This window comes from Anolis sagrei, chromosome 5 (genome assembly GCF_037176765.1).
Source record: "Anolis sagrei isolate rAnoSag1 chromosome 5, rAnoSag1.mat, whole genome shotgun sequence".
NCBI classification, from domain to species: Eukaryota; Metazoa; Chordata; class Lepidosauria; order Squamata; family Dactyloidae; genus Anolis; species Anolis sagrei.
In genome coordinates, this window is record NC_090025.1 from 172761189 (window position 1) to 172787998 (window position 26810).

General features: G+C 39.9%; 1 protein-coding gene across 1 annotated transcript; it reads left to right on the top strand.

Moving 5' to 3' along the window:
* Positions 1-1209: 1209 nt before the first annotated feature.
* SVOPL (SVOP like) lies at positions 1210-26810 on the top strand. The gene is made up of 14 exons (XM_060776856.2): positions 1210-1326; positions 3055-3153; positions 5733-5804; positions 7663-7787; positions 8645-8708; positions 10889-11014; positions 12630-12758; positions 13688-13761; positions 16854-17059; positions 17779-17890; positions 22076-22157; positions 22636-22725; positions 24567-24680; positions 26366-26810. The coding sequence occupies exons 1-14, from the start codon at positions 1306-1308 to the stop codon at positions 26375-26377; spliced, it is 1326 nt and encodes a 441-aa protein (XP_060632839.2). The 5' UTR covers positions 1210-1305; the 3' UTR covers positions 26378-26810.

Here is a 26810-nt window from a genome sequence, read left to right on the forward strand (position 1 = left end):
ATTCAATGTGGAATAAGACAGACTGAGAATGTCACTGAAAGGAAAGTTAGACTGATGGATTTTGGCAGCCCTAACATTAAACATAAACAATAAGTCCTTTATTACAATAATTAACGATAATCTCATACTTGAACAGTTAGCCTCCTTGAATTACTTCTCCCTTGCCTTAAGTTTGGTGCGCTTGTTAATTAAATTGTCAACAGAGCCTTTCCCAGCAGGTCTGCTTTCTATTGAGAACATAATAATTGACTAAGCTTTTCTTAGTGATAGACCTAAGTGACCGAGTTTAGTTTGCGAAATCCATCATCTTATGATATTACCAATGTGCATATGCCGCTTAGGCATATCAATGTCTGTTTGTTTCATGTCAAAGTTTATTTATATCATTTTTTATATTGTTTTTGTTAAGATAATCCGTGTGAAGTTTTTTGGCAAAGCAGCCATAATAAACAAATTGATGAATGTCAACAACAAAAACAATCCAATGGGCAGAAAACAAAACAGACTGGGTGATACATACAATTGCCTTTTTTTGCAAATTTAAGCGATGAAAGGCATCTGTCTCTTGCAACACATGCTTCCCCTCATCTGTGTAACTTTCATTTAGCACACTTTATTTTGTGTTGGCCATTAGGAACCTCATCATACACTGGTGTTCCCCCATTTCTACACACTTTAAAGTAATTTTAAAGACGGAGCCCATCAAACAACATAAAAGTAGATCTGCTGGTTGATCGTGGGACTCCATCTTTAAAACATCTTTAAAGTGTGTAGAAATGAAGGATTTTGGACTTGGGGACCAATTGACTCTAGACATCCCCTTTTGCATAGAAATGGCTAAAGGTCCTTATTTTAAGGTGAAATGGGAACTGTCACATTTCTCTGTTTTTAGATGTTGCATCTCTTCCAGTTTGTGATTTTCCAAATACTGAAAAACTTTGAGAGGTATTGAGAAGAGGGGGAGACAAATATATATGGAGATCTGGAAGCTATGTTGTTTGCAAAATGGGGCTCCATGGTTTGCCTGTAACCGAGGGGTCTATTTTTCCTACCTCTGGATTACAATCAAATCAGGATTTTCTTTTGTGTTTGCCCTAGCCTTCCTCAAGAGTGAAGTTCTTGTATGTGTTCTTCATTTGCCATTAAATGTTTATATGACTAGCAGCTTTACAACTAACTTTATTTATTTTTCTTCATGTTTTAGAGCACAAGCCAGACACCACAGGTGAGGTAGAGCAGAAGACATTCACAGTAGCAGAGGCTGTGGAAACCATTGGCTTTGGGAGATTTCACATTGCGCTTTTTATGATAATGGGCAGCACTGGTGTAAGTTTTTCACAGCACGGGATAACCTGACCTTAAAAATGATGATCTGTTTTAATGCTTTGAGATAATCTGCTCATATCTTGGAAGATGATGCTTACAGTTCCACTTAGGCTGGCTCTACACTGCCAAATAATCCAATATCTGACCCCAGATTGTTTTCTTTGAACTGGATTACACAAGTCTACTGCCATATAATCCGATTCAAAGCAGATGATCTGGGATCAAATACTGGATTATATGGCAGTGTAGAAGGGGCTTAGGCCCATATCTCCATTCTCAGAGAACTTACCCCATTTAGTGGTTGATGGAGAACTGGAGGGATGGATAGAAGCAGCTAGCTATAATCACACAGCTGGGTTCTTCTTTGCCACTCTCTGCTCTCTAATGGTGGTGGTGGGGGTGGTGTAGGAGGAGGAGGAGGAGGAGGAGGAGGAGGAGAAGAGAAGAAGAAGGAGAAGGAGAAGGAGAAGGAGAAGGAGAAGGAGAAGGAGAAGGAGAAGGAGAAGGAGAAGGAGAAGGAGAAGGAGAAGGGGAAGGGGAAGGGGAAGGGGAAGGAGGAAGATACAAGGAGAGGAAGAGGAGGAGGAGGAGGACTAGGACAAGAAGCAGGACTAGATCTCTGGATGTTGCGCCTCAAGCCTGAAACCTCTTATAACCACAGTACCAAACAAGAGTCCAAAGTATAAAGAGTTTATTGTAAAAACACACACACACACAAAGTATATGGGAAAAGAAGGATAAAGAAAGCAGAGGAATAATCCAAAACAGTTTTAGCCATAGGTGATAATCACAAAGGATTCCAAATGTCTCACGCAGATCCAAAGGTCATGTCATCCACGAAGAGCCAAAAGTCACAAATAAAGCATAAATCCATAAGCAAAAGAGATCCTTAAACTTGAGCAAGAATCATGAAACAAAAATATAAAAACCTTCCAAGATACTTAAATCCAAAAACAGGGCATGACTTTACACAAGAATTCGGGCGTAGGTTCTTCCTTGAACACCAATGTTGCCTGAACTAATTTTAAATAAACATTTGGTTGTTAATAAGCAATCATGAAGTCATGTTTCCCACGTAATCTTGCTGATCTACGGAGCTGACTCTCTGCCGTGATCTGCAAACGGAAATCCTTGCTTATCTCCGTACCTCCAGGTGGTTCTCCGTTAATTCAGCATCACTCAACCCCCTATCTAATGATGTTGTTTCTGATTCCTGAGACTGACCTTGAAGTTCAGCACTGTCTGATGCAGTTACATTTTCTTGGCCTGCATCCCCCAGGCAACAACCAGCCAATTTCATTCCCTTGGCCTGTATCCCCTTGGATTCCAGGAAACCCCACATTCCCTTCTCAGTCTGAATCATCGGTGAACCCATCAGTCCCTGGCTGCTTTGGCCACTGAGTTGCAACACTGGGAGACCAAGTCTAAATCCCTGCACAATCATGGAAACTCTGAGTGACCATGGGCAAGTCACTCTATCTTATTCAGCCTTAGAAGAAAACAAGGGAAAGCCACCTCTACACAAATTCTACCAAGAAAACACCATGCCATAGAGCTGCCATTAGTCAGAAATGATATGGTTGAAAAAGTCTGGCAGCTGTTTTTCAAAATGGTAGGCTTTCTAATGTCTTTTCCTTAGAAAGAGAATTGGGAAATAATAAGGCCAATCCTTTATTTGCCCTTGAAATGTTGGACACAGTGCTTATGTGTGTTTGTTTATCCCTGAAGGTGACAGAAGCCATGGAAATTATGCTGATTGCTGTGGTGAGTCCGGTTATCCGGTGTGAATGGCAACTTCAAAACTGGCAAGTGGCTTTTGTGACAACTGTGAGTAGACTTTATTTTAACCACAGTTTTTATTTTATTTTTCATTTATATGGTGCCTTTCTCCCAGAGTGGAAACTAAGATGGCTCCCAAAGGAAAAAAAAACCTTAATAATAAAAAAAACATAAAGGTCTTTGTCTGCTGGTGAAAGGAAAGTGGCAAAGCTGGGAGAGGCCTTTTTTTGCTGATTAATTTCCAATTTATTATTATAAGACAATCAAATACAGGATACATATAACCACAAAAAAGAAAAAACAATGACAACCAATCATTGTAATGAAAGATTAAAAAGAAATTTTTAAAAAATATATATTTAAGAGCTATCAAAATATTATGACTACAACAAGCACATACAAAATGTGCAAATACATTTTCTGTTTCCATATTTGTTATGAGAAACAATTAATCTCAATTATTCCCCCAGGCAATTCTTGGCAGCTTTCACCGCAATTAGATTTGCAGTAACCAGGAATGACTAAATGGAAGTAGACAGCAAATATATAATTTTAACTGAATCATTCAGGTCAGCTACTGGCTCTAATTATAACAAATAATGTATTTCTTGGGATTTCATATATTTTTCAATGTATCACACAATGTATTGTGTGCTGACTCACTCTGTTTCCACAAATGCAAAGCTGTTGTTCTCTGGGAATGTTCTTATATATCCCTTCTATAAAGTTAGACTTCATTGTCTGTAAACGCAAAGCTTCATTGTCTGTAAATGCAAACTATTATATGGGGGTAGAGAAAATAATGGCAGAATATGAGGATAAGGGTAGAAAAGAAGAACAGTCCAATCATCCTGGAAAACAAACAAACAATAAAAATGTCTGAAGTACTTCCAATGACAGAAATCTCTGCATGTCAGGAAAAGAACAGAGGCCACCAGGACCTGTGTAAAACTACATTTTGGTAGAGTGACATACATCACAGATCAACAGAGAAAACTGGAGGGTGGGCATTGAAACCCCGAGTGGGCTTTAGCCTGAACTTTAAAGGATCTAACCAAAGTGCTGGACAGGTTTTGGGATAGCTCATCTAAAGTTGTATTAAAACCTGAAACGATTAATCAGTCATGCTGAAAAGGGAAGCAAGTAAAGATTCGGAGGCCCAGATCAAGAGATGTAAGAAATATTGTAGAGGATTTTTCCTGAGAGTATGCATATTATAATTTATTTATATTTATTAGTTGGTTAGTTTGTTTTGCACACACACATCCAGCTATGAGCTTAGGATGGTGTACATAGCCCTGCTCCTCCTCCTCCTCCTCCTCCTCCTCCTCCTCCTCCTCCTCCTCCTCCTCCTCCTCGCAGTGATCTTGTAAGGTTGTTCTGGTGGTTTAGGGATTCAAATGAAGATGTGAATCTCTCAAGTCCCAATCTGACACTCTTTCACAATATCACACTATGAACTGATGTAACACTGGCTGTTATTGAAGATAGAGATATGTATGTGTCAAGTTGGGATTGTTGTTGCATCAGATAATTGGAATAGCTCCAGATGGCCTTGAGTTACTCCAGAGAATCTGGGAGGAACCCAGCTGTATTTTCTCTTGCATTTGCAGTGTGATCTTAGTTTGACCAGAGTGTTGGATGAAAAACTTTAGATAGTGAAAAGTCAACTGTTCAACTACTAGACTTGAAAATATTAAAGATCCTTTAAATATTCCTGGCCTTGTTTCCCAATTGAGAACAAAATTGAGGAGATTATAAATTACAGAATCATAGAATCATTGAGTTGAAAGAAACCTCGTGGGCCATTCAAACCAACCCCCTGCCAAGAAGCAGGAAAATCGCATTCAGAGCACCCCCAATAGATGGCCATCCAGCCTCTGCTTAAAAGCCTCCAAAGAAGGAGCCTCCACCACACTCTGGTGAGTTCCACTGCTGAACAGTTCTCACAGGTCGTTCTTCCTAATGGAATCTCCTTTCTTGTAGTTTGAAGCCATTGTTCTGCGTCCTAGTCTCCAGGGCAGCAGAAAACAAGCTTGCTCCCTCCTCCCTATCACTTACTCTCACATATTTTACACTGCCATCATGTCACCTCTCAGGCTTCTCTTCTGAAGGCTAAACAAACATGCCCAGCTCTTTAAGCCATTCCTCATATAGTTTGTTCTCCAGACCTTTGATCATTTTAGTTGCCCTCCTCTGGACACATTCCAGCTTGTCCACATCTCCCTTCAATTGTGGTGCCCAGAATTGGACACAGTATTCCAGATGTGGTCTGACCACATCTTCAGCAGAAAACTAATGTGTGCTCTCTGGAATTGCCAGGTACCACACAGAACAAACAAAATGGGAGCAATTTATACAGGTCACACATTCCACACTAACATTTCTTCACCCCCTCCCTGTGCTCTTCCCAGTTCTACCTTCTTTCCGCCCCTGGTTGCATCCTCAACTCTTATCCCTCCTTGAACTCCACCTTCTCACCTCACTAATGGGCCTTCCAAAAATCTAGATTTGGCACTCCTAGTTCTCAAGTCCCTTTGTTTTGGAGTTAAATCATAGCACATATACCATAAAAGGGTAAAATGTCTATCAGTTTTCCAATACATGCTGCTTTATATTCATTTCAGATGGTGTTCTTTGGTTACATGGTATCCAGTTTAATATTTGGAGTTCTAGCTGATAGATATGGCCGCTGGAAGGTAAACAAGGAGATATTTTGGTGGGTGTTGCTTTTAAGTGCTGGGCAAAAGAGCTGTTTAAGTCTCTGAAGATCTTTTTATTGTGGGTTGTTGTGAGTTTTCCATGCTGTATGGCCATGTTCCAGAAGCATTCTCTCCTGATCTTTCAAATGCATCTATGGCAGGCATCCTCCAAGGTTGTGAGGTCTGTTGGAAACTAGGAAAATGGGGTTTATATATCTGTGGATTGTCCAGGATAGGAGAAAGAACTCTTGTCTGTTTGGGGTAGGTGTGAATGTTTCAATTGGTCACCTTGATTAGCATTTAATGTCCTGACAGTTCTAAGGTCTGACTTCTTACTGCCTGGGGGAATCCTTTGTTGGAAGGTGATTAGCTGGCCCTTATTGTTTCTTATCTGGAATTCCACTGTTTTTGAGTGTTGTTATTTATTTACTGTTATTATTTTAGAGGGGTTTTTAAAAATACTGGTAGCCAGACTTTGTTCCTTTTCATTGTTTCTTCCTTTCTGTTGAAATTGTTTACATGCTTGTGGATTTCAATGGCTTCTCTGTCTAGTGGTCCAGCATTTTTGTGTTGTCAAACAATATGCTGTGTTCAGGTTGGTTCATCAAGTGTTCTGCTATGGCTTACTTCTCTGGTTGAAGTAGTCTGCAGTGCTTTTCATGTTCCTTGATTCGTGTTTGGGTGCTTTCCAACAGACCTCACAACCTCTGAGGATGCCTGCCATAGATGCAGGTGAAATGTCAGGAGAGCCATACAGCCTGGAAAACTCACAACATTCTGGCCATGAAAGCCTTCAACAATACATTTTCTTATTATGACTACCCGGGACCTTAAATCATAGGTTTGGGATATTTAAGATCATCTATCAAACTCTGTTTTCGGTGGAGGATCAACAGTACAAGAAGCTACCAGAACATGTTTGACAAATGGCGTTTAGGCCTCTTCAGTGAAAGTGGTTTGTTCTACTATAGAAAAAGCCACTGTGGAACAACTTTCCAACATAGAACAACTCTCTGGAAGCTTATACTAAAGATTTAGCTAGAATGTGCATCCCAGCCATTCCTTGCCACTAATTCTAGCCTTGTTAGCCAGAACTACAGAGAACAAGGGTCTTTAGAACATTGCAGACACCTTTGACACACACATTTATTTGGAATAGGGTCTGGATTTCGGTAGTTGTTGCCCATCTGCCCAAACATTGCAGCCAACCCTGCCCAAAAGGTAGCTTTCTTTAACTCTCCAGGGCCCAACTGTAAACTTATAACATATTTCACTCCTGTTATAAGTTCACAGTGTGGTATTAAATGCCTTGGTTGGAAAATCTGGTCCACTTTCTCCACCAGCTAATGAAAATCTTTGAAGTAATTTTCTAATACACCCTTTATGGGTTTTAAAAGCCATCTGTAAAACAATTTTCTTTTTTGTGTATGATCAGTATGCTTGTAAACAATCTTTGAACAAGAAAAATGCAACTTAACAAAACAAAACACCCAAGAGAAAACATTTATAAGGCCCCATGAATTTTTGGTGAAGCTGTACACTTATGTGTATATTCTACTGTAATTTCAGTTGGGAAAAATGTCCAAGACAGCAACTGCATTAATAAAGAATAATAGTTTTACTTATGGCTTAAATGTTCTTCCCTTTGTGTAAAAACGTTTGTTCCGTTCCCTGCATAGTAGCTCTTCGCACATATGAAGGTGGCAATTATCGATCCCATCTCATTTGTTTTCTTCTTCTCTAGAATAAACACACCTACCTCTTGGTTCAATGGGATAAAGAATAAAGTTTTAGTAACCAGTGCAGAATTTTGCTTTCAAGGCAATTTACTTCTGTTATGTATCTCCTATTCCAGATTTTATTCTTCTCTTTCATCTGGGGAGCCTATTTCTCCTTGCTGGCATCATTTTCCCCATCGTACATCTGGTTTGTCTTCCTCCGAACCATGGTGGGATGTGGTCTGTCAGGTCATGCACAAGGGTAATGTTATACTATGAATAACATGTCACATGTTATCTAAAAGTAGTTTAGTATGTAACACTTTAGAACCCCTTGCCCTCTTAATTAACATTACTGATGTTTTATTTTTTAAAAAATATTGTGTTATATTATTCATTACCTCTCAATTACCTTTAAAAAAACCAAGGACTCTCAAGGGAATGGATTAAAACTCTACTAAGAGTGTCTCTAAAAAGGTAAAGGTTTCCCCTTGACATTAAGTTTAGTTGTGTCCGACTCTGGGGGGTGGTGCTCTAAGCCAAACAGCCAACATTGTCCGTAGACACCTCCAAGGTCATGTAGTCAGGATGACTGCATGGAGCACCCTTACCTTCCCGCCAAAGCAGTCCCTATTGATCTACTCACGTTTGCATGTTTTTGAACTGCTGGGTTGGCAGGAGCTGGGCCTAACCGTGAGAGTTCACCCCACAATCCAGATTCGAACCACCAACCTTTTGGTCAGCAAGTTCAGCAGCTCAGCAGTTTAACCTGCTGTGCCACCTAAAATGCCCTTAATAGACAACTAGAAAAGCAACAAGAAAATATTACACTTACACCAAAAAAAAAGTTGCTTCAACGTGTACAAAACTGTTTAATGGAGTTGTCAGATCTTTCTAATTTTCATGTGCCATTCCAGCCTTGCTAGGAAAAAGGTTCCAGGGCCTCTTTCCTATCTTGTGTCCTCACCAACCATACATGTGTAAGTTGTAAGGCTGAAAAAATGACTTCTCCAGACAATCTGAGGCTCCTTTCAGGCTCCTATGAGGAACCGTATTACCTGATGACCTACAGTATTATGCATTTTACTTGTTCTCTTAACTTTTTCTTGTTTCCTTTAGGCTAATAATAAAAACAGAATTTTTGCCTACAAAATATCGGGGCTATATGTTGCCATTATCACAGGTAAATATGAAGTCAATCTGCTGGGATGTAATACAGTGGAATACGAGCGTCCCAACATATGAACAATCTGAGATATGAGCCATAATTCCTCTGATTGTGTGTTCCAACTTGCGAGTGGCAATCTGAGTTATGAGCCACGGCTGAGGGAGGAGGCTCCACGCCCCGGGAGTAGGTCCTGTGCAAGATGGCAGGTACTATCATATTAGCACTACCTCTTGTGAGAGTACTATATGGCCAGCCACGCAATTTGCCATGGGCCTGCTCATGGGCATGGAGGCTCCTCCTTCAGCTGGGGAAGTGTGCACAGCTTGCTCCAGGCCCAGTACAACTTGCTTGCGGCCTTCCTTTGGCAGGTCAGTGGGGGGAACTGGTGTGGTTTTTAGGGCGCTGGAACACATTCATTAAGTTTCAATGCATTTCAGTGCTGAAATTTGCTTTGTCATACAACCAAATTGATATATGAGCTTGGTCACAGAATGAAGTAAACTCATATGTCAAGGTATCAATGTATAGTAGTGGCCTTTTGTCTCCAGTTCTCAGAAGGGGAAGGAATCTCAGGACAAGAGCACAGACTTGAAAAGTGTGTGTCTATATTGTGTATATATTATCTTATTAGGACTTTAAAAATTGAATATTCCCTGAGCACTGGTGATTGATATTTACGATATCCTGCTTAATGGTATAATAGACGTCTTCCTGCTGTGAGCCACCAGGAGTTGTCTTTTGATCTCAGGGTTTGCTATTGAAATCTCAAGACCTAGGATGATTTGGATGCCATTTTAGGACAGGATAAAACAGGATACTGGTGATGATGATGATTGGTGGTGATGATGATAGTGATAAAGTAATAAGTTGAAGTTACTATTTATTTGATTGGAGTTGTGTTTTTTTGGTTTTGTTTTATGATGTTTCAATGTTTTACCTTTTCCAGATTTTTTTCAAAATTAGTTATGATGATCATGTCATTAAGTTGCCTATAAACGTATTCAGAGCAGAAATTTTGAGAGGTCAAGTACTGCAACATTCCCTTTATATACTTTAGGAAATTCAGTTTCATATTTGTCAGATTAACACCACTCTCCTGATTCTTATCTTATAGGGAGATCTACTTTTTATAGTGGGATTTCAAGAGTAACTGCTAATATCTGCTAGTTAAAGAAAAAGTACACTAACCCACTTGGTATCATTTGGTATTTGGTATTCCAGATGTAGTTATGGATTCCTGACTCCAATACATTAAATTTTGAGTTATATTTATTCATTTATTTATTTTTAGATACTGCCTTTCTCAAACCGGTGCGGACTCAAGGTAGTTTACAACATATTAATGGCAAAAATTCAATGCCAACATATATATAGAAAGAAAAAAAATCATAATAACTAAACACTAACATATAATTATAAATTAAAATAATTAAAGCCATTAAACATAAGACATAAACATTTAAACACTAAGGCAAGCATTAAAAACATCCTATATATATATTTATAATCAATTATTAATCTAATACAATTACTTCTATTGCAAGCAAGTATAGATATGTTACATCCCAGTATTTAATATAACCATAACAACAACAACAACAACAACAACGTGAATAACTAAAACAGCAGGTACTGATCCCACAGATGTGGGTTGTGCTGTATTGACATCCTGTTTTTGATAACAGAAGGCGTTTTACCTTCAATGGCAATCTTTTGCAATATGTTAGTCTAGGTAACATTGACCAGCTCAAGGTCAGCTAGTGGACTTAATGTCCAAATGAGGATATAAACAAATTTCCAGAACTGTAGAAGTACATAGTTCCCTCTATGAAATCTCTTTACTCTTTGCAATATGAAATGTGTGTGCCTGTAAGCACCGAATAAATTTATTCTCCAGTAATTGACTGTGCCACATATTCCATTCTGAGGAACCCTGACAGCTGACATTCAACCTTCCAGAGCTAAGTTGATGAACACAGTGCTTGCTTTATCGAAATCTGTATTGACAGCCTGCGAGTTGGAAGCCAGAGAGCATAACTAAATCTCTTTTCATAATAATGTTTTATGCAGCAATAGCAGTTGGAAGGAAGTCATGAATGCTGATGTGACTGTGGAGAGGAGATGCTGCTATAACAAATAACAGAGAGAGTCCCATCATCACTTCATGTTTTAACCACTACTTCTCCTCTTGGCAGGTGTTTTGGTTGACAGGCTCCTTATTAATTATTGGCTTGGCATCCGTGATTAATCCAACCATTGGATGGCGGTGGCTGGTTCGAGTTTCTGCTATTCCAGGCATCATTCTCATCCTAGCATTTAAGGTGTGGAAAATGTATGATTCCATTAATAGGGCACCCATACAGTTAATTTGTTGCAGCAGAAGGCAATTTGGTAAGGTAGTGTAGAAGTCTGAGTGATGGACTAGGAGTCAGGAGTAACCAGGGTTTGAATCCCTGCTCAACCCTAAGAACACAATGGACAACATTGGGCAACCCACAGTATCTCAGCCTCAGAGGAAGACAGAATTAAAATCATTTAGTGGTGGACCTCCATATAATTTTGGTTTGTGACTCACATTAGTCCCAGCCCACACAGCGAGTGGAAAGGAACTATGAGTGTTGCATCCCAAAACATCTAGAGCAGCCTTTGGTTCTCCTGATGCTTTGAACTTCAGCTTCCATAAGCTCTGAGAACTGGGCATGCTGATTGTGGAGTGAAGACCTCAAACATTTGGAGGACCAATGTTTGTGCTGTTAGTGTAAGATTTATGTATAGTGTGTGTTTAAATGTACATAATTTTATGTACAATGGCTGTGATTGTAACAGGATTGTAATGCCAGAGAGTATTCTGACACAGAAAGGGTTAAACAGTAGAGCTAATAAGCTGTGAAGATATGACCCTGAGCATTGCCTTGAGTGAGTAGGGAGGACACAGAGATGTCCTTATAGCTCCAGTGAGTGTGTTAGTCATTCCTCCTTGTTGTTCCTGTCTGTCTACTGATGGTGTATGCTGTATATTTCGAGCTGCTTAGTAAAGCTAGATATCTGTTTTCTACTGAAGTCTCAAGCGTCCATTTCTTCTGAGCTTCCAAGCTTCTGCAGCACTCTGACATGTGCACCCCTGACTCACCATTGTCTATCCTTGTCCTAGAACAGTGGTTCTTAACCAGTGGGCCGCGAGGATGAAAATCTGGTCCGCGATCCTCAATCCTCTTTATTCATTTATTGTATTACTGCTCCTATTGCACTGCCTGCCACTGACCATTGCATATGTTCTGTATTAGAAGCTAGAGCTGATGTGGTCTATCTAATGCAATTTTCTGAATCAGCACCCCAAACCAAATCTAAAGTTGACCAAAAACTGACCCATAGCACTTTTGGTACTCATGTTGGAGAGTGGTCCCTGGTCAAGTAGTCCTTGATCAAAGTGGTCCCTAGTCAAGTGGTTCTGGTCAAAAAGAGGTTGGGAACCAGTGCTCTAGAGTATTGTTTGTGAGACGTGCTTTTTGCTTTGTTCTTATTCAAGTGATGGCATTTTTGAAACTTGATCACTTGGCTTATCATTTATGTGCTTGGCAGGTATGGTTTGTCCTTCACTGACCAATTTACCAAGTAGATACATTCCATTATTCATAAGTTTGTCTGATAGAAATCCATCATTACTTTTAGCTGTGATGGAATATTTTGGAGTTGCAAGAATGCAACTATCTGATGCTGGAAGATACTGTTCAAGCAAACAAATCTGTTCTAGACTTCAGGTTATGAATTATGATATATTATAAGCTGTTGTGTTTGTTAATAAGGCTTGACTATATATCCTGTTTGTGAATTATGACAAACTTTATTACTAGTAATTACTATGTACAGTCTAATCTTTACTACATTAAAAGCAGTAATGCTGGTAAATGCTTTTTCTTACCCCAATGCATTTTGTAGTTTATCCCCGAGTCTGCCCGGTACAATGTCTCATGTGGAAATGAGAAGGCTGCCCTTGCCACCCTGCAGTGGATTGCTAAGATGAATCGCTCTGTTATGCCTGAAGGAAAATTGGTGGAGCCTGTTGATGTAAGCTTGAATATATTCTTGTTGTGTTAGTGATAGACTTGTGGCTGAAATTATGAAATCCAAACTTAGGCCCATGACTAATTGGCATGGTAATTACAAATTTAAGAGCAAAACCACAGCTGTTCACTAGTCCTGAGCATCTGTTATTCAGTGGCATCCTGCCTCTGTACATGTTGTTGTTATTATAGCTAAAAGCCAATGATTAACTTTGTTGTTGTCGAAGGCTTTCATGGCCAGAATCACTGGATTGCTATCAGTTTTTCAGGCTGTGTGGCCATGTTCCAGTAGCATTATTTCTTGGCGTTTCACCTACATCTGTGGCCGGCATCTTCAGAGGTCAACAGATCTCTGAAGATGCTGGCCACAGATGCTGGCAAAACGCCAGGAGAGAATGTTACTGGAACATGGTCATACAGCCCAAAAAACGCATAACAATCCAATCCAACGTTGTTGTTCTTGCATGTTTTTGAGTCATTTCTCACTTATGGCAACTCTAAGATGATCTTCTCATGGGGTTCTCTTGGGAAGATTTTTTTTTCAGAGGGAGGTTTTCTTTGCCTTTTCTTGAGGCCAAGAGAGTGTGACTCCCTGAGGCCACCCAGGAGCTTTCCATAATGGAGCAAGGATTTGAAACCCAATCTCCGGTGGTGATCCAATGTTCACATCACTATACCACACCAGTTCTCCATCCATGAATTTTGCCACTGAGTCAGATTTGGATTTCAACTCCCAGAAGCCCAACCCAACATTGGCAATAGTAAAAGATTATGAAAGTTGTAGTGCTCACCCCAAAGATCTGGATGTTGCACAGCCTGATATGTGAATTGACTGTAATCCTGAAATAACTGCCAAGCATGTGTTGTGTCCTTAGCTTTTCAGTCACATTTTTCTTCATGTATTTCTGACTGGTCATTTGAAATTACTTTCAGCAAAAAAGGGGTAGATTCAAAGACCTTATGGATCCCAAATACTTAAGGACATCTCTACAAATATGGATTATATGGTAAATATGTTTGATTTGTTTCTTTCAGATGGCAGTGCATAAGGAAATGGAAATCAATGGAACATGTCAAGGGAGTAGGTTCAGTTGCCTTTTAAGGAGTGGAGCTATTATTCAGAAACTAGTCAGTTAGAAGGGAAGAAAATTGGTTATGCTAATAGAATTTGCAAGTCCTTTTTCTTTATGCTGTGGAAGGCTCTCTGCAAGCCCCAGTTGCCTCTGTATCACAGTGGGAAGAAGCTGAATCACCGCTAATGAAATCCTTTTAAAATCCTATTGCTCCCTCTCTTACTTGGGGAATGTATGTGGGAATAAAAGATTAATACAGAATAGAGAATAAGCCTGCACAAGTATCCTGTGCATCCATCCAAGTCTTTTGAAACAGTCCCATCGTATAGCATTCTCACGCAACCTCTGTGTGGCTGGGATTCAGCCAACAATCATATTCAGTTGGACTGCTGTCATTTATAACCATTCAGACATGCAGATAGGCACACAGTCTCTTAAATCCTGCATTCTGTTCACTGAGCTGCACTATCCATAGAAGTTACATACTGAATTTGTTCATGCATCAAGACATAATGGGGTCTTTTTTCTTGCAGTGTCACACACCGTTGTCCTCTGACTTGCTTCGTTGCTTAAGCCATAGAGGGAGCGAAAAGTGGGAAATGGGCCTAATAAACTTCTAATACATGCATGCGATCACACACGCACTGTCAACAGAGCCTTGCCAGCCTGGGCACATATTCAAATTTGTATGCTCAAAATATCTTGAAACCAGTTATTAGGAAATTCAAATATTTTGGCTGCAATGTGTTATGCAGTCAGTTTGGAAAGATACAAGACCTTGTTCATGTCATAAATATAGCCCTTGGGCACATTGCCACTGACCATGTAATGTGGATTAAAGTCATCTAAAAATGCAGTAAGCAAAATAAGTACAGCATGAACGCATGCAGAAATGCTTTTTAGAGGCTTTACGCCAGAATATGAAAAACAGCTTAAAGAGCTGGGCATGTAGTCTGCAGAAGAGAAGGCTGAGAAGAGACATGATGGCCATGTATAAATATATGAAGGGAAGTCACAGGGAGACGAGAGCAGGCTTGTTTTCTGCTGCCTTGGAGACTAGGACGCAGAACAATGGCTTCAAACTACAGGAAAAGAAATTCCACCTGAACATTAGGAAGAACTTCCTAACTGTGAGAGCTGTTCAGCAGTGGAAAGTTCTGCCCTGGAGTGTGGCGGAGGCTCCCTCTTTGGAGGCTTTTAAACAGGCTGGATGGCCATTTGTTGGGGGTTCTGTGAATGCTATTTTCCTGCTTTTGGGCAGGGGGTTGGACTGAATGGCCCATGAAGTCTCTTCCAACTCTGTGATTCTATGATTCTATGAATAAACAAAATCATGGGATGGATACTCTGCAATAGGCCATGTAATGCATATCTGCACACATAGGTATAAATAACATCACATGGTGAAACCGATTAAGGGCACACATGTGCATAGCAAGGGGAGTTGAAACATAGCCTGAAACCTCCATGGCCACGAAGCCACAGATATTGCAGTTCCTGGAACTGGGTAGGATCCAACTTCTCTGCTGGGTATAACCAACACTCCCCAGGTTTGACTCACTTCCAGGGCTTTGCATGTGATCGGGTGTATATTCGCTTTGCTACCACCTCTGCTGCAACATTTTGTCCTGAATTCTTTGTTAGGTGTAGATGTCGCCCTTGACTCCATTTAACTGCCACAGCCGCATTCTATGGAGTTCTGGGTTTATTGTTTGGGGAAGCACTAGAACTCTCCGGCAGAGAATTCTGAATATCGCAGGAAAATGTAAAACCTGGGATTTCATAGGATGGAACCATGGCGGTTTATCAAATCACTGTTATTATGTAGTGTGAGAAAACTTAAATGGGAATTTGCATGAGATCTTTAATGTTGCAGTGGTGTCCTTTCAAGTAATTTCCAACTAATGTGACCTGTCATGGGGTTTTCTTGGAATTGAAAGAGGTTGCATTGCTTTTTTCTGAGACTGAATAAGTTTGACTTGCTCAGGAACATTCATGTTTCGCTTTTTTTAATTTTTTCAATTTTTCTTTTAAAAATATTTATTAAAAATAAGATAAAGCTAAAGGAACAAAACAAAAATGTTAAGAATAGTCACATAGAACAGGGATTATTTTTTCATGCCTGCATTAATTTTGCAAATTCCATGACGAAGCATTAATTTGAATCCTAATCTCCCAGTGTCCTTAAACCACTATACCACACTGTCTTGCAGAGTTCTTTGATACATTGAAGGTAATATTTCAGTAACTCAGTAGCATGTCTTTGAAATTCTTTAGAAATGTTCCAAAGATGTGTGGTAATTTAATAGCAAGCCTCTTCTCCATACTTCCTTGCAAGCACTGTGCTGTTTAATGAAGTAGGAATATTTATGAATCCCATAGTAGTAAAATTCCACAACCTATTGGCTAGGTGGAAGACTGCTATGATTACCTTTGTTGCTTTATTTCAGGGATAAGAAACAATAGGAAAGTTGGGGCTGCATCCTTCTCAGGAAGTTGTTAGAACTAAATGACACTCTAAATGTTTTTGTTTGTTTTTTTTGGAGGGAAATGGCATCCCAAACTCTAAGGTTTTGGACCCCCAATTTTAGAAGCATGGGGGGGGGGGGTTTAATTCATGTTGTTTTCAATACATTATCTACCTTAAATCCCACCATCAGGATAAAGGTGGAATTATTATTATTATTATTATTATTATTATTATTATTGCAGAGGACAAGTCTCTTTCCCCACAGGAAGTAATCTTGAAGTCAACACTTTGACTATTCATTGTTGGAAAAGGGTTGCTATCTCCTTGCATTGCACAATTGTTCCTTATGAGACAACTCTGAGGAGTTCTGGATGGTCTTGTGGATGAGGGGACATAAAATAATATTGGGGATTCCGTGTGGTCCACACATTCCCTACCCTTGCTTGCCTTGAATCTGAAGTTCAGGGCCCTACTTCTTGCATTCCAACATTATTCAGAATGTTTCATTTCCACTTCTGGCTTCCCACCTACTCATTCCCATCTCTTTCTTTTACAGGCTCACTATATCTTTTGCTTATTATGGTGTTATCCTGGCAAGTGCAGAGTTACTGGAGAAGAACCTGGTTTGTTCAACAGAAGGAGGAACAGGAAAGGATGAAATTGGTGATACTTTTGAGGGGACCCATAGTCCTTGCTTCTGCCATCTGTTTGCCCCGTCGGATTACCAAATCATGTTCATCAGCACAGTTGGAGAGATTGCATGTAATATATCCTTCTCTGTATATAATGGATAGCTTTTGGAAGGGCAGGTAAAAGCAGCCACATAACACACAGCAAATTTTGCTGTGATGTAGGCTGATAAGCTTCTGGCATGTTTTCTCCCCCTGGTACCAACCAGTGGCTATCAGGAGTTTACCACCAAGACATGAATGCAATAGTACACTCTTACTCAAGTTCTTCATCAACTAGTACAAGATGACTAATATATTTCCATTCACAGCTAGAAGCCATAAAAGGTGGTTTCTTCCATTCATTTTGCAAATTCCCTTTTAGAATTGTCCACACACACTGGATCCATATTTTCATTAACTTGTCAATTGCAACTCCAGCATCCCTTTTCCAATGAGTCGTTGCTGGACCACAGAATGTGTTGTGTTGAGAGTTTTTGTTCCAATATACACTGTGAAACACTTGCTTATTCTGCATTCTAGTGCCGTTGTATTTACTAGATCCATTATCCCACTTCGAAGAGGTCTTCTTTGTCCTCTTCACAGAAGAAAAATGTAATGCAGGGGTCAGTATTTTGCATCCCATCAGATGCAATTCACCCATGCCTCACCACTGACCAATCTGACTGAGACTCGTGGGAGTTGGAACCCAACATCCAAAGAACCAGATATTACTCAGCCATGGTAGAGCATTTTAGTTGGTTCATAGTTGATTTTGCAACTAGGTATAATTTGCTTTGTCTCTGTTTCCAGTAAACCCTTTAAATATTCTGGGCATCAATTTCCTGGGAAGGCGATTGAGCCTGACCATAACCATGGGATGCACTGGAGTCTTCTTCCTCCTCCTGAATATATGCACATCAAGGTAAATGTTTATATATAGTGACAGAACTGTGATGAAAAGACTTCCCTTTCTGATGTGTACAGTGTCTTACATTGGCTCAACACTACTGTTGATTAGTCTCAACTAGAGACTGCCTACTGCTGTATATTAAGTCAACATTGATTCAAATGATCTCCGCTAAATGGAACTAAGAAGATTTAGGCCTCTATGTACTTGTTACTCATTCTGAAAATAAATTATTCTATTTTATTTTATAATAATGTTAGCTGTAATCAGCCATCTCAAGAACAGTGCAATGGGATAAAATAATCTGAGTTAGAAAAGTGATTGTTTTCTGAAATCTTATCAGTGACACAATCCCAGTTATGCTATTTTATACATCTCGTGGTTTAGGATTGTATGCACAACCTGAGTATCCCTTTATCAAAATGCTTGGGATCAGAAAGATTTTGGAATACTTGTATTTACCGTGGTAGCACAGCAAGATAAACCTCTAGCTGCAGGAAAACTGCTGACTGGAAGATTGGCAATTCGAAGCCACGAGTCAGGGTAAGATCTCACTGTCAGCTCTAGCTTCTGCCAATCTAGCAGTTTGAAAACATGTCATCTGAGTAGATCAATGGGTAGAGCCTCGGCGAGAAGGTAAAAGAATGCCCCATACAGGCATGCAGGTAAAATGATTGGAGATATCTACCGACAACAAGTTTCGCACCATGGAAAAATGGAACAAGCATACCTCCCCATGGCCGGGGTTGAGCATTGCCTCCAGACGCTGGAGATGAAAAAGGGGAAGGCCTTTACCTTTGTCTTTTATGTTGTTGCAGTATCACAGTATCAGTTATGTTTCATAAACACCTTAGACTGAAGGTAATTTTATACACAATATTTTAAATAATTTTGTGCATGGAGCTACATTTTTGTACACTTTACCACCAGAAAGCAAAGTTGTTACTATCTAAATTACCCATGTGGCCAACTTCAGATTTTGAAGTATTCGTATTTTGGAATTTCTGATAAAGGTTGCTCAAACTGTGCTTCCTGGTGCATTGCAGAAGGGGTTATCTCTTACCTCCTTTCACAGTGTCCTTGCTTTAGCAGTGCCACTCATAATTCCATTTTTGTGCATCCATTTTGAGAGGAATTGCATAGAAAAGCACAGATATGTGGTCTCTTGTGCAGATGGATGGGTGAACCACAATATGACATGTATGGAACTGGAACCATATACTTCCCCATTCCTGTCCTACTCCAAAAGACTTGTATTTAATGGTCCTGTATGATGGTTTTGCTTTATGCTGAGAGGTTGTAGTTGATCACATGCAAGTTGGATTACTTTAATGTGCTCTATCTGGGGCTGCCTATGCAGAGTGCTTGGAAACTTCAGCTGGTCCAAAAAGCTGCAGCCAGGTTGCTAACTGGAACTGGCTGCAGGGTCAGAAAACACCCCTGTTGCAGCAGCTCCACTGGCTGCCAGTCTGTTTCCAGGCACAATTCAAAGGGCTGGTAATGACCTTTAAAGCCCTAGATCAGTGTTTCTCAACCTTCCTAATGCTGTGACCCCTTAATACAATTCCTCATGTTGTGGTGACCCCCAACCATAAAATTATTTTTGTTGCTACTTCACAACTGTGATTTTGCTACTGTTATGAACAGTCATGTAAATATCTGATGTGCAGGATGTATTTTCATTCACTGGACCAAATTTGGCACAAATACCCAATACGACCAAATTTGAATACTGGTGGGGTGCAGACGAATTGATTTTGGGAGATGTAGTTGCTGGGATTGATAGTCCATCCACAATCAAAGAGCATTCTGAACTCCACCAATGATGAAATGGAACCAAACTTGGCATACACAACTCCCATGACAAATAGAAAATATTGGAAGGGTTTTTATACTGTGAATGTTTTTGAATGTTTTTATACTGTTTTATATTGTTTTTATTTAAATTGTATATGTATGCTTTTGGTTGTGGGCACCATGGTGTGCCAGTAGTTAGCCGCCCTGAATATTGGTGGGATTTGGGGGTGTGTGTGTGTGATTTTGTCATTTGGGAGTTGTAGCTGCTGGGATTTATAGTTCACCTACAATCAAAGAGCATCCTAAACTCCACCAATGACGGAATTGAACCAAATTTGGCACACAGAACTCCCATGACCAACTGAAAATACTGGAAGGGTTTGGTGGGCATTGACCTTGAGTTTTGGAGTTGTAGTCCACCTACATCGAGAGAGCCCTGTGGACTCAAACAATGATGGATCTGGACCAAACTTGACATGGATACTCCATATGCCCAAATGTGAACACTGGTGGAGTTTGGGAAAAAATAGACCTTGACATATGGGAGCTGTAGTTGCTGGGATTTATAGCTCACCTACAATCAAAGAGCATTCTGAACCCCACCAACGATAGAATTGTGCCAAACTTCCCACACAGAACCCCTATGACCAACAGAAATTACCGTGTTTTCTAATGGTCTTTGGCGACCCCTCTAATACACCCTCGCAACCTCCACAGGGGTCCCGACCCCCAGGTTGAGAAACCCTGCCCTAGATGGTTCAGGTCCAGGCTATTTGGCTGACCGCATCTCTTTGTATGAACTTGTCCAGGCCATGAGATCTTCAGGAGAGGTCCTTCTCTCAGTCCCACCTCCACCTCAAGCTCAGTTGATGGGACTGAGACTCCAGAACTCCCTGACCAGGGAAGTCACAACATCCTCGTCTATGCTGTCCTTCCGGCGGCAGGCTAAAAACTTTTTATTCAAACAGGCATTTAAAGATGAAGGTGTTTAAGATCTAGTCAGGGGATGCTATCGTTTTTAAATTTGAATATGTTTTGATGGATTTTAACTGAATTTTTAAAATGCTTTTTGTGTTTAATTCTGTTTTAATGTTTGTATATTTGTATACTTTATATACTACTACTACTACTACTACTACTACTACTAATAATAATAATAATAATAAGTTTATTTCCAGTTTCTTGCCTGAATGGAGGTGATTTCTGGGTTGGCCATCTATAAAAGGTAGAATAGCCCTCAGAGATAAGGGAATTACACAGACTGAACTGCAGACTGAGTCAATCATAGAACCCTTATATAAGAGAGAAATTATGTAGATGGGACACTAGTTCTACTTCTGTAGTTTATAGCAATGAAGAGGATGTTTGAACAAATCTGGACAAAGTATGCCTGTTAAGGTCATCCTTAATCCTATCTGATTACTTGACTAGTTACATAAATTTGCAAGAAACCTCTTTGTACTTATAAATGAAAAGGTACGGAGGAGAGGAAATAAAGACTAGCCAGGGTAGAACTAACAGACAACCTTTTGCATTTTGTGTCCCACAGGTGGGGGCAATACAGTGTGTGAGGACACTGGAAATGCCCCAACTGTCAAATGCCTTCTCTTTGGAGGTCCAATCACTGTCAATATTGGTTTCTTCATGGCTCCAAGTCAAGGCACAGCTTTACTGAGTTTAATTTAATTGCATTATGCATGTGCATGGTTTTTAATCGCTTTAGCCTTCTAATTCGGATCCCCTGGTGGCACAGTGGGTTAAACTGCTGAGCTGCTGAAGTTGCTGACCAAAAGGTTTGTGGTTCTATTCTGGGGAGCGGGGTGCACTTCCACTGTTAGGCCCAGCTTCTGCCAACCCAGCAGTTCATAAACATGCACATGTGAGTAGATCAATAGGTACCGCTCTAGCAGGAAGGTAATGGTGCTCCATGCAGTCATGCTGGCCACATGACCTTGCAGGTGTCTATGGAAAATGCTGGCTCTTCGGCTTAGAAATGGAGATAAGCACCACCTCCCAGAGTCAGATATGACTAGACTTAATGTCAGGGGAAACCTTTACTTTTAGCCTTCTAAGCTTGTGGTTGTATTTGATATAGATTTATCATGCTCCAGCTATTTTATTGTTTTACTCTGAAATTATTATAAGTGGTTTAAAAATCTGTTTGCCAACTTGAAATCCCATAATAAATGGTGATATAAATGGTCAGTAAATAAATAATTAATAAAATTATCTAAATACATATGCTAGTTAAGAAAAGTCTTTAGTGCACTAGATGCAGTTTGTAAATATTCTGGCATACAGTTCTGTCTGATAGATTTCTTTGGTGTGATGAGCCATTGAATTCCACAACTTAGATACTGAATGACTGTCCATTTTTATCTTCTCTTCCTTTTTTCTGTTTAGTGTGGGTCTCATTGCTTTTCTCTTCATGCTGCGTGCCTTTGTCTCTGCAAATTTCAATACTATCTACATTTACACAGCAGAGGTAAGATGTTTCTGAATTTATGAATGGCAGAGAAGAGGTATGTGTAACTGACAACGTAATTACATGAAAAACACATCCTCTGGGTTTCCTGATTTGGCAGGGATGATCCCAATGAACCTTCTGCCGTCCCATCCTGCCTTAAAAATGATCTTTTTTCTCGTCTCCTATTTCTCCTTTTCATCTTCACCTTAGTTCAGTGGTTGAAAACTGTGTTCACAATGCAAAAGTACTTGGCACTCAAGTAAAAGAAACAATAGGATGGAATATTGCTTTTCCCAGTTAGCTCAGACAACAACAAACTGTTCCAGCCTCTCCTTGCTTGTTTGTTCTTCCTCATTAATAACTTTTGCTATCTTGATCACATTTGTGTTTCACCTTTGAAGGTATGGAATAACTTCCCTTTATTTTACTTTCTTCTTCTCTGTAACAGATGTTGTACTTCTCTATACAGGAACTGTGATATATAATTTTCTTATAGGTTTATCCAACTACAATGAGAGCTGTAGGCCTGGGGACCAGCGGTTCTCTCTGTCGTATTGGTGCTATGACGGCACCTTTTATAGCACAGGTAAAAAATCTTTCTCTTCATAAATTCCCTGTACCCATGAAAATTAACTACCCAAACTTTCTAATAAATCATATAGATTATATATATCAGGTCTAATTTCATGTCAATTTCTTAAAAGATAGGAATACAGGAATAAACCATTTCGAATTTTGGAGTCCTCCTAAATCCAAGGAATACATCTGTATTCAGCATAATATGCCAAGCTTACAAATTAGTAACAAAAGTGGCAAGTCCAATATTATGTAGGATAACAGATTCATTCATTCTGAATGAGAGGAAAACGTATTAAAAGAAATTGGGCATTCAGGGTTTTTTTTTTTTGGTCCTGTACTAATACGAATAATGGGGCCGTGGTGACACAGTGGGTTAAACCGCTAAGCTGCAGAACTTGCTGGAAGGTCGGCGGTTCAAATCTGCAGGACAGGGTAAGCCTCCATTGTTAGCCCCAGCTTCTGCCAACCCAACAGTTTGAAAACATGCAAGTGTGAGTAGGTGCTGCTTCGGCAGGAAGGTAATTGTGCTCCATGCAGTCATGCTGGCCACATGACCTTGGAGGTGTCTACAGGAAACTTTTACCTTTACTTACTAATACCATTATTTAGACAGGATAACTGAAATTCTTTTTAAAAAAAGCAGTCAGATTTTTGAACACACACCCACCAAGTTTCTCTTTGGGAATAACATGACTCATACTGAAAAATGTGAATATAAGTAAGTTAATCCAACAGCTTGTTCAACTTCAAACAAGATGAAGTAGAGACCATGCCATTCAGAAGGATTCTAAATAAAAAGTAGCATAGAGGTGATAAGTTTCCAGCCATTTGGCCAGGAAATGTCCTTTTGTCGAGACTAGCCTGCGGAACTGTGGTGGGAACATAAACAAGTAGCTGGTAAATCTCAGTTACCAGCTACTTCAAAGCTAGGCAGGGTTATATTTGAGAGGATTAGTGGAATGGGAGTTAGCACTGGCTTTGGGTTGTTGTGAGTTTTTTCAGCTGCCTGGCCATGTTCCAGTAGAATTCTCTTCTGACATTTTGCCTGTGTCTATGGCAGGCACCCTCAGAGGTTTGTTCAGAGGTTTGTTGGAAACAAGACAAGTGGGGTTATATAGGTCAGGAGGGAATGCTACTGGAATATCGCCATACAGCCCAAAAAACTCACAGCAACCCAGTGATTCTGGCCATCAAAGCGTTCAACAACACATAGAACTGGCTTTCTTTGTTTTTCTGCAAGACTTTGAATAGAGTTGTGTATACTGGAAAGCTGCATGGGATCCATCTTTACCTGGGATCCATCTTTATTTCATTGGAGTCTGCAATACTGAAAGCCTGGGTATATCTACATTTTACAATTAGTGCAGTGTGACATCTCTTTTACTCAATGCTAGGGAATCCTGAGAGTTGTAGTCTGGTGAGGAACCAGCATTCTTTGGCAGAAAAAGCCAAAGACTTTGTAAAACTGCAGCTTCCATAATTCCATAGCATTGACTTATGGCAGTTAACGTGGTATCACACTGCACTAATTGCACAGTGTAGGCATAGAATCATATAGTTGGAAGAGACCTCGATGGCCATTCGGTCCAACCTCCTGCCAAGAAGCAGGAAAATCACATTCAAAGCATCCCTGACAGATGGTCACCCAGCCTCTCCTTAAAAGCACCCAAAGAAGGTGTCTCCACCACACTCCAGGGCAGAGTTCCACTGCTGAACGGCTCTCAGTTAGGAAGTTCTTCCTAATGTTCCAGTTAGGAAGTTCTTCCTAATATCCAAGCTGTGGGATAATATAGTATGTATTTTTGTGGATCTTTTAAAATGGTCACCCCAATATCTTTTTATTTGCAGGTGCTTATGAATGCTTCTTTCCTGGGAGCTCTTTGCCTTTTTGCTTCAGTTTGTGTTGTGGGTGCCATCTCTGCTTTCACTCTGCCCATTGAGACCAAAGGGAGAGCACTTCAGGTTGGTAACTTGTCCCAAGTATTGCAAAATCAGGTGCAAGCTACTGTCCTGAGTGGAACCAAGGGGAAAAATTCCCTAAAGTTCATCCTACTATTATAAAGGCAAAAGAACTTTGAAGGAACCATCTTGGTCCCATGAGTGATCAGCTTACATTTAATTCCTTTATCTGCTCGAAGGAATACAGTGAGGAGGACCCAAATCCAATGGAAATACATGGGTGTAAAGAGAGACAGTAAGAAGGCAAAGGCAGCAAAGAATAAGGCATTGTAGTAATAGGTTAATTGGAACTGGTGGATTTTATCTGCCTCCCTTGCAAGTAGTCACATAACCTGAAAGGGAAAAAACCTGAAGCTGCTAACAACTGTTCCTATACTTATTAGATTTCAACAGGGCTTCCAATAAAATTAGCTGAAGGATACATTAAAAGGTTATTTCCCCCAATTTTAAAACAGACCAAACAGTTAAATAATAGCAGTATAAAACATGTGCAGCCTGGATGAAATAAGTTTGGCCCAGACTTTAATTTTAAAGATGTTCTGGTATATGAAAAACTCTGCTTTGTTTGCGATTACACAGCTCAGCTGATAGGTATGGGGCCAATCAAGTCTAATAATAGAAATATATTTACAATTAAATGTTATGCAGCCAATTAAATCTACTCTTTCTGTTGAAGCAATCCAGTCCTTGTGTGCTATCTAAATCTTCCTTAGACCTCTGCATGCTTCACTTTATACTATCTGAGAATCCACTTGGGGTCAATTGTCTCTTCACAAAGCTGTGATGAAGCTTTAATTCATCTTAGGTTGGCCTGATATGCAGCGGAAATACAGATGAAAGGTTAAACTTACATTAATGGCTTTGTTAAAAGAGTATCTGGAGACAAGCAATTATAGCGGAACCTCTTTACCCAAATGAGCAAGTCACGTCACAAAACAGATTTGTTTTCTAAGCTAATAAATATTGAAGTGGAATCGCTGCAGGAAGGGGTTGAGTAAGTGGGTTAGCCTATGATTAGCTCCCTCCCGTTTACTCACTTTAGACAATCCCTTCTTTATTTGCAGGTTGGGGAGAACAAATACTATAAATTTTGTTACCTTTTCATTACAAAACTGATTTATTTATTTATTTCGTATATTTGTATTCTGTCCTTCTCACCTCCGAGGGGGGACTCAGGACAGCTTCACAACAGGCAGCCATTCGATGCCATCACACAGATTTAAAATATCATTTACAAATAATACAGTTATTATTAACACATTCATTTAAAATCACGCAAGTTCAAAATCACAGTTCAGGCCAGTCACATAGAATCAATCTCATTCTTGATTGCTGCATCTACTGTTTGAACGCTTGGTGCCACAACCATATTTTCTCTAAAGGTCTGGAGGGGGGAGGGGGCTGATTTGATGTCACTGGGGAGTTCCAGACGAGGGGCCACCACTGAGAAAGGCCCTGTCTCGCGTTCCCACCAGTCACATTTGCAAGGATAGTGGAACCGAGAGCAGGACCTCCCCCGATGTTCTTAACCTTTGCAATGGTTCATAGTGGGAAATACTTTCCGACAGGTAAGCTGGGCTGGAACTTTCAGGGCTTTATAGGCTAAAGCCAGCACTTTGAATTGTGCTCGGTAGCAGACTGGAGACTGATGCATATTTCTCAAAACATTTTTTAAATCCTACTTTTAGCAAATGAAATGAAGATGTGGAAGCAGAGATCTACAAGATACCATTGCAGCTCACCAGTTTGACCCTGTTCATCAACAGGACAACTGTGTATTTCTCCGTATGTGTTTTAAAAAAATGTAGTGTAAACCTGATGTATTTTCATGTCTTCAAATGGAAACCTCTGCATAGCTTAAATAACTAGAATGAAATTCCAGATGGTAGATTTTTTTAAAATACCTTCACAGCAGCATGTTTAACCAGGGTTTAGAAGGCTGTGCAACTAGAGTCCAAGGTCTGGTCTCCATTCAAAACAATATGCTATTCACATCAGATAAAAGTAAACAGGAAATGTTTGTTACACAGAAATTAGCTGGAAGCATAGGAAGTAGTTGGTGATGTAAGTATCCAAACATGGATTAAGAAGATGTACTACCAACATTTCACAAATAAATTGTTGCTTGCTCAA

Coding starts and splice junctions, on each gene's coding strand:
- SVOPL (XM_060776856.2), top strand. CDS start 1,306: ATGATAATGGGCAGCACTGGT. Junction 8,709..10,888: donor ATATGTTGCCATTATCACAG/GTAAATATGAAG, acceptor TCCTCTTGGCAG/GTGTTTTGGTTGACAGGCTC. Junction 13,762..16,853: donor CTACAAATATGGATTATATG/GTAAATATGTTT, acceptor TTTCTTTTACAG/GCTCACTATATCTTTTGCTT.